The sequence below is a fragment of the Glycine max genome, chromosome 19, assembly GCF_000004515.6.
Source record: "Glycine max cultivar Williams 82 chromosome 19, Glycine_max_v4.0, whole genome shotgun sequence".
Taxonomy (NCBI): Eukaryota; Viridiplantae; Streptophyta; class Magnoliopsida; order Fabales; family Fabaceae; genus Glycine; species Glycine max.
Genome location: NC_038255.2, coordinates 21405147 through 21414660, shown reverse-complemented (window position 1 = coordinate 21414660; position 9514 = coordinate 21405147). Strand labels below are relative to the sequence as shown.

At 30.8% G+C, this 9514-nt stretch overlaps 1 protein-coding gene across 1 annotated transcript; it reads right to left on the bottom strand.

Annotated features, from left to right (window-relative positions):
* Window positions 1–202: 202 nt before the first annotated feature.
* LOC102669417 (uncharacterized) lies at window positions 203–2314 on the bottom strand. Its single transcript, XM_041012982.1, has 4 exons — window positions 1542–2314; window positions 1361–1465; window positions 896–1189; window positions 203–814 (listed from the first exon to the last, which is right to left on the bottom strand). The coding sequence occupies exons 1-4, from the start codon at window positions 1578–1580 to the stop codon at window positions 758–760; spliced, it is 495 nt and encodes a 164-aa protein (XP_040868916.1). The 5' UTR covers window positions 1581–2314; the 3' UTR covers window positions 203–757.
* Window positions 2315–9514: the final 7200 nt, after the last annotated feature.

The window sequence follows — 9514 nt, the reverse complement described above, 5'->3', positions numbered from 1 at the left end:
TTGTGGCTTCTTTGAGAAGCTAGATCCTTATCTATCCACACCCCTCTATTAACTAAATTAACTTCCTTAAAAATAATTACGGATGAAAATAACGCAACAAATAATTAAACATCAAACATAATTACTAATAATATATAGATATATATATCAGGGTGTTACATACGGTCTTTTGTAGGTAAATGTCATATAATAATAATAAAACTAGTTCCTAATTACACTCTTTGTTGATTATAATTTTTAATTAAATATACATGAGCTTATTATTATGCTGCACAAAGTTAGAGATCTGCTGCAACATGGCCTTTGAAAAGTTACAACAACCTGCTACATACAATTAAATTTTTGTTAGCCTAATTTGTGATTATTGTAACTAGATTGTGTGCTTTTTAACATATTGCAGCCCTTGATCCATTGCCATTGTGAAATGATCTAGCATTAGTAGTGCTATAGAAAATTTTCCAATTCACTTTGCCTTGTTTTTTAGTACCATGTGCATAGTCCTTCCTAAGTGTATATTTTTGGTGCACCATGACCCTCTTTACATGGAGGGAATCATCACTAAAATGTAACAAGTTTCTAAATTTCTAAATGTATAAAAGAGTTAATTCGAGTTGCTAGACAAATAGACAAAGTAAAAACCAAACACTTGAACATTTTATCCCCGACTCACATCTTCATTACCATCTAAATCATGTTCCTAGAATAACATTTTGTCGCCGGCTCGCATCTTCATTAGCATCTAAATTTCAACTCACCTCTAGTTAATATTGTTTGTAGTTTGATGATCTTTACTAGTAGAACCATTTGTAGGTACCTAAATTAAAAGAATATTTTTTCTTTGTAAAGTATCATATCATAGTTAAATCGTTGAATAAGTAGAATTATAAATTCATACCTCTTGATCTATAGCTTCTAAGACTTGATTAATTTGTGGATCTTCTTCAAATCGTACTTTAAGCATAGCTACAAGGTTTCCAAGCAAATTCTCCAACTTTTGAATCCTATTGTTTGTATAAGAGCTTTGAGATGAACTTGCTTGATGTGGAAGCTTGCCAAGACAACGTACACGTCCTCTTTTTTCAGATCCTTTGACTTTTGAATATATATCATTTGTCCAATTAGTAGAATCTTGGGTGCTTTGTAAATTTTGCGAACTCTCTGCTTCAACCATTTTCTTTTTTAGTTCATCCTACATAAATACACCTTATAAATTATTATCATACATCAATATCCTGAATACTTCAATATCATTAAACAAAACTCATCTCCACATTAGTTACTCCCCCTCACCCCATAACCTTCTATTATAAAATTGAGCAAAACAAAGAAAAAGTATTGAAATAAAAATTAAAATTCTTACAATTAGAATAGCAGCCTTTTTAGTAACAATGCTTCCATCTTTTCGAGTTCGAGTGTCAATATAAATTTCTGCCCTAGAAGGTTGCACTCCCTTAGCCTTTGTAGTCTAACATTAGTTAAAAAAATCAATCATCCTATTTGTATTAAGCAATTTAATAATAAAAAATATAAAAAAGGCAAACCTTCTCATGAATCCGTCTTGGAAGATTATTGGTTCCCATGCAATGCAAGTCCTCATATTTTGAGCGGCTCCTTTTGTTGATGTTGCTTATTTTCTATGACCAACAAATATAAAAAGTCAATAATAAAAATAAACATATAATATATAATTGTTATGTTAGCAAAAGGTTGGTGACATTTTCATGTATACCTGTCCTTTCTCAGAACACCAATAATGTACTAAATCACGATATTGAGAAGGATCAACCCTAGGATCTGGGATGTGAGCAATCATTTCCTCCTTAGTTTTGCTCTCATCATATCCTTTTTATTTCAGTTCATATTTAAATTGCCTCCATTTCAGACTCATGTCATCAATCAATATTTTCTTTGTTTGTTCAGTTAATTCAGGAACAAATCGAAACTTACTCTATTATGAGTATCATTAACAAACAAAAAAGATCATTTTGTTAGACATTAGAAGACATAAAATTTTACAAGAAGCAAGATGAAACAACACTTATAAAGTTTTATACCAGACCTGAATTAATTCAACCATGTCAGTAATATAGTCCTTAGGCGTGTCTTTCCAGCTAAGAAAATTGATAGGAGCACATTGGTGTCTCCTTACCAAGCTCCCAATTGCATTCAGTAGAGTTTTCCCTTCCCAACCCATAGGATTGCCCCAATGATCTACTTCAACAAGTATGAATTCTCCATTTGGCAAGTCCCACACATCTAGCATATATGCATAACCTCTGGTTCTCTTTTTACGTAAATTATTCATGGATATGACATTTATCAAACACACACACACAGATTTGAACTATATGGAAAAAAGAAACTCACTAGTAAATTTAATCTTATCATATTCTAAAAGATATTCAACTCAAACAGAATTGTACATATAATTCTAACCCAAAAAAGCATATGTGTATAAATACCTTTAGTTGAACTTTTACTTGCACTTTCAAGAGAAGTATGAGATTGAACATGACTATCTTCATGTATGTGTTGTTCTGTTTGTGATTGTTGATTTAGTTAATAAACAATTGTGTTATAAATAATTTTCCTCTGGTAATGCATCACTTAACAACTCTAACAACATCGAAAAACTTTTATCAGTCCACCCATTTAGACACTTTAAGTGATACAAATGTACAAGGAATGACAATTTTGTAAACTTCTTACAACCTTTATAAAGACTTTGCTCTGCCTCCCTTAACATCTGATAGAACTTATCTGAATTATTATTGTCTTCAGATTGTTGAACACTAGGTCCATTCATGAATTCTCTAGAATCTCCATCCTCCATATTTATATTTGTGTCATTACTCTCATTAGTTGCATGCATTGTGAATGCATCATGAACCAATGTATCCATGTCATGATCAAACTCCCCTTCCACTTGGGATGTATCTAAAGAACTAGATGGGCCAACTTGTTCACCATGAAAGATCCAAGTAGCATATCCTTTTAGAAACCCATTACTAATGGTGTGCTCATAAACATTCATCCGAGAGTGCCACTTGCAATTGACACATTTGGTACAAGGGCATAAAATTTTTCCATCCTTTGACGATTTCGCAAATGCAAATTCTAGAAAATTTAAAACTCCTCTAATATACTTCTCTTTATTAAGAGAATTGTAGTCAATCCAACTCTTATCCATTTGATAAAATAAACTGAAAAAGTAGAATGAAATAGACATAATAAATTAGTGCTTAGTATAACTAAAATATCTAGGTATAAGTCAATCACAGTTGTGTTAGCAACTATAAAGTAGAATGACATTTTTCACTATCACTCAATTATGCAAAACTACATCAACTACTACTCACAATTATTTCACAATTATATTGTTGAAATAGACATAATAAATTAGTGCTTAGTATAACTAAAATATCCAGGTATAAGTCAATCACAGTCGTGTTAGCAACTATGAAGTAGAATGACATTTTTCACTATCACTCAATTATGCAAAACTACATCAACTACTACTCACAATTATTTCACAATTATATTGTTGGGGTGCAGACTGAAATTTGCATATTTCATTCAATATATTTATTTAATTGTTGAAGTTTCCATATTTTTGGTGAACTTAATATCTCGATCAAAACTCAAAAATCAGAAACTAATATCAAGAAATATTGAAATTCATTATCAGGGCAAACATTTTTCATGTAGGAACCAAAATGTAAAGTTTTTTTAATGAAAAGAGTAAAACACAAATGTGTCAATTATAGGGGTCAAAGTTTTATATTAACATATAAAATTTATTTTGACTGAAAAGTAAAATACTTAAGCATGAAAGTGCAAATCAATAGGTACAGTACAGGTGTGTCATCTTAAGAGGGAATAATATGATTGTCAAATTGAGGCTTTTCCATTAATCTTGAAGTCTGTAACGTATATAGTGTGATCGGAAAGCCAATGGTGGGTGTTTGATATAAAAACCATAATGGGCCCTTACACGATTGTAGAGCTATGTTGTGACATGGTATTATAAATTCTTTGATTATGTGGGGTAGAGCCTATCCTTGTTATCCTTATTCTTATAATGGGCCAGATTGTGACATGGTATTATAAACCACTCGTTTTAGTGTTATTCAAATCACATCCCCCCAAGCTTCATTACACTTGAGCAGTGTCGTAACGTTACTACCTACAATTTCAATGGGGACCAGACAGGAGTTGCTATTATGTTTTTTTTTATATAAAAAAAAACTAGATCATGATGATGAATTTATATTGAACTTGAAATGTGAATAAAAAAGGTATTTATTTTACTTTGTGCAATAATTTTTTTAATTTATATAGAAATTAAATTGTTGTTATAGTAGTTTTTTATTATTTTAAATTTTAAATGAAAATAGGAATACTCATTTTTTAACAGGAATAATATAAAATTATAACCCATTCATTGCAGTGACTTACCAAATGGTAGAATGAAAATCACATTCTGTTCTATCATAAAAATATCCAAGCAAGATAACTTTGCTCAATGTATTTCTCTTCTCTGTTTTTTTTTGTCAACGAAAAACCTCTATTTATATAGAGTAATTATAGATAACTTCGCAGATAAGAAGTTCATATGTGGTTTACTTATTGTTGTAAATGAGTTATTTCATTAATGAAAAAAAATTATAAATCTCATACACTTATCATCCCCAAACATTCTTCCAGACTATAATTGCACCCCCTTCACTTTCCTCCGTGCAATTGAACTCAACAACAACCCTATTCCTCACCAGGGTCACTGTTTTTATCCAACAATGTCGAGAGTGGACCTAAATCTTGTTAGTATCTAAAAAATTTGTATACATGAATAATTTTATACTTTTATATCTTAATTTAATTTTAACATATGTTGTTATTTGACTAATGTTGTTGTGCAGGGTAATAAATTATATGATTAAAAGGGTCTAGAGTGACAACAACTTTTTACCAGCATATGTTCAATGCAAATTCTCATAACCAGAAAGTCATAACCAGGCAATACTCACATGAATTGGATTGAATCATATGATTCACATCAAACACCAATGAAATCCAAAAAATGTAGGGTAACATAGAATGCTTATAATGTCTTATGAAACAAAATAAAGCATAAAGCACATTCTTATATGAATGCAAAGACTGGATTTTGTTAGAACGCAACATACATGGCTTGGAGGAATATGCTTGCCACTTAGAAGATCCAGAAGAACAGTTCCATAACTATAGATCACACTCTCTGGGATTATCCTGCCTGCAGGTGTTGTTATTTGTTAAGTATCATATTATCATTAATTATAGTTGGCAAAAATTCTAATAAGACAGTTCTGAAACAATCAATGGAATATCAGGTAAAACAATGTCGCCAATGAACCCAACAAACATTTTATTCTTTTTAGACTAACACATTGAGAAAATCAAAATTCTGCTCTACTATTCAGTATATATGAACAGAATAAGCCACACCATCAAATGTATATAAATCCATGTCTATCATTGGGACTTCTAGTTGCAGTTGCAGGGCTTCTAATTTGGCTTTCATGAGCTTAACTCAAATACTACCTATATATTACCATTTTCATATCACTGCACTGCATTAAATTCAAAATGGTGCTTGAATTTTTAGAGATTTACCAAAACCTCCAAGAAGATTTGGTGAAAATGTATACCCCTGCACTGCATTAACTTGCCTGCCACATACGTTTAGGTAAAAAATACTACCTAAACAAGTTTTTTTATTCAGAAGGTGATTGGAAATTTGGAATCAATGAATTTTATATCCCTCCTAAATTCGTACCAAACAAATAAATTATAAAAAAAAGGAATCCAAATATATGTTAGTTGACTAGAATTAATAGAGTGTAAATAAAAGATATGAAGCAACAAAATGGAGGGTGTGGGTGTATATAATAATCAGATTATAATATGCACAGAAAGACTGTTTTAGCACCTAATTTAGGCTGGGTGGGGAAAGTAGAATGTGGCTTACAGCTTGGCACACCAAATTATTCTTATTAATCAATCACATGGACTAGCCAAGACAAAGAGACAGACTAATCAGACTAAACAGAAATGAAAATTCATTTCACCACCATTTTTGTATGCATCTTTGATATTTGGCAAGTTCCTCACCGCTTCTGAGAATCTCACATAGATACAGAGTGCTTTAATCAACAGAGCATAATACTACTGCAATGGGAAGCTTTTCTCCTCTTCAATTAACCCGAAATAGTTTAATAATGCGTTGCAAAGTGGATACCAAAACCCTAAACTAGAAATAAAAAGAAAAGGGAAAACTAGTTTACCATACATACACGCGAATCACAAAAACTCCCTTCCGAAAAAAGTGAAACGAAACCATGGCTTCACACGTGGTATTCTATTCCACACTAGTCCTTTCCGAAAAGCACAATGCCATAAATATAAACACGAATTGCCGGCCAACATAAAAATAAAGGTGCTTAACCCAATCAAGTTTTCCCTCAATTCACTCCAACCAAACACTACTCGATGTGATTCTGATTCCTAACAACAGGATTTTCAACTGAAGAATTAAAATTAAAACTCACAACGATTTGGTCTCCAATGCTGAAATCCTTCTGCTCACTCAGAAGAAACCCGAGAATTAACTGGGAAAACAGGAAGAAGAAGAAAAAAGCGCATTTAGGTTAGAGCAAAATAAAATTGAAAGCAAAAAAAGCGAATGGTAGAAGAAGATACTCGGGAACGGGAAATTGGGAAGAGAGACTCACGGTCACAGTAGTAGGAACTAGGAACTGCAAAGGCCAGGGAATGGGAAATGAAGATTGAGAATTGAACCCTAACTAAGATGTAATCTACACTTACGATATTGAAAACTAGTGCCAATGATGTGCGCGCCTCTCCTCCCAAACCCTGCCCCTTTACTTTCTTCTTTTTAACAAAACATTTCAATTTTAATAAGATTAGGTTGAATAAAATATTTCAATTTTTTTAAAAAAATTATTAATTAAAAAATTTGCTTACTTTTTTATAAGGAAAACTTTTTTTTTGTAATGAGTGTTTTAAAAATATTACTTGAAATAGTATTTTTTTAAATGTTAACTTATAACTTTTTATGTTTTTTTACTCTTAATAATTTATTAGTTATTCTTATTTAATAAATTATGATTTTATAATTTAATAAATTAACTTTTTAGTTTTTAATTAACTTTTAAGTTAATTTTATTCCAAGTAACTTATGTTTAAAGTTCGAAATGTATAACTTTTATATTATTATAATTTTTAAACTATCATTTAAGGTTATACCTAAACCAACCAATGGTAGGTATAAGACTTTTTGAGGTTATACCTACACCAATCAATTATAGGCATAAGTTTTATGATGTTTTATCAACACTGTTCTTTTGTAGGTAGTAATCCTTAAGTTTTACCTACACTAATCAATCATAGGCATAAGTTTTTTTGGAGTTTTACCTACACAATGTAGTTGTAGGTAGAAGTCTTTTTTTAGTTTTAATGAATTTGCCTACACCAAATAATGGTTGGTACAAACGGTTGTGTTTTACATACATTAGTCAAGTGTAGGTAGAAATATTTTTGAGATTTACCTACACTAATTCATGTCTGTGGGAAAAGGCGTCCGTAGGCATAAGTCATTTTTCTTGTAGTGACTTCTACAAACATACACACAAACATCATTTTAACATATTATAAAATCCAAAAGGTGGATTCTAGATAATTATTTTTTAAAATCAATATATTGTCAAGATATGTAAAAGATTTTTCTTCGACATAATATAAATTAATTTATTTGTAGTGCAGATTGAAGTATCTTACATCTCTAAGTTTAGGTTTTGATTTTGATCTTTTTACATGGCAAAACACATTTTATAGGTTTGGCATTGTATTGATTGCTCTAGATAGGCATGTATGTGCTTAGAATAGTTTTTTTTATAACTTCTACATCTTTAAGGATAATCATTCATGATGTCTTGATACATAAAGTTTTGAAAGCAATGCAGATTTTTCATAGTGTAATCAACTACCAATTAGTGTAATCAATTAAAAGATGAAAAGATTAGCATAAGAACTAACTTCTATTGAGATTTTGCCTAAATTCATCGAATTAATCAATTACTAAATACGATAACCGATTATCAAGCTTGTTTCAAGAGAAGTTTAGGCTTTATGAAATGAAATAATCATATATCACATATTGTAATCGATTATAGTGTTTCTAAAATTATTAGCTTGCTCTTTGTGTATCAAATTAAACAATTACCAATCATTGTAATTGATTACTTTAGGTCACAGAGCCAAGAGGAGCTCTTTATCAACCGTGATAATCGATTACCACATAGTGTAATTGATTACCAAAATTTTGGTAATGTAGAACAAGGTTATTTTGATCAACTTAATCAATTATAGGTTTTGGTAATTGATTAAAGTTGTTTTATTAGTTAAAACTATAAATTCACTCATTTGTTCTTTCTCATTAGTGACTTTTGTCATGATCTTATCTTTTGAAAACACATACTGAGAGTCATCTACGGCGTCTTTAATGCATTTCTTCAAAAGAGTCAAGTTGATCAAGAATCATTTGTCATTCATCATTCATCATGGATTGATCATCTATCGAAGAGCTTGAAGTTGTGATCTGCACATTAAAGGTGTATTCAATCCAATTTTTATTTCTTTGTGGATTTTAATCTTGGTTAGGGTACCATGGTTTTGATTTGATAGGGTTTCAACTCTTGGTTTTTCTCTTGTATGCTTCAAGGGAAAAGTAGATTGTTAGGGAATTGCTTGTGTATTTGTACTTAGGTTCTGTAATAGTGGAATGTTCTAAGGGATCTAAGAACAACTAGATGTAGGTCCTCTTGAGGACTAAACAAGTATAATTTTTTTGTGATTCTCCCTTTCTCTAACTCTTGGTTTTGTGAATCAATCTTGATATTGGAATTGATAAGTGTGGGTCATAAAACTCTATTTTCTATGGTTTTGTATTAATTGGTTCATTGCTGTTAATATTTTTTTACAAGACATTTGAGAAAACCTTGATTTAATAAAGGGTTTGATTTTAATTGAATCTAAATAATGATTAGGTAAAATTTTCTAAAAAGAATCTATTCAACCTTCCTTTTTAGATTCCTAGCTGTTCCTGTAATGCCCTGAAATTTTGTTAATTATAAATCGATGTTTAATTGTATTTATCATGTTATTTGATTATATGCTTGACTTGAATGAGTTGAGGTATGGTGTGAATTAGTCATGTGTGATTTTCTGGATGTGGATGTTGAGTTATGTGGTGTTTTATTGACCTAAGTTGAAATTATGAGATTTCAAGTTTTACATAAACCTATTTGGGAAAAACCACGATCCTGGATTGGTTAACCGTTGGATTGTCCTCAAATTTGGACTTTAGGTTCATAACACAGGTCCCCATAGTTTAACCGTTGGGATTTTCAAAATAACGATTTTGACCTCTCTCTTAGAGCAAGAAGCACGCTAAGCA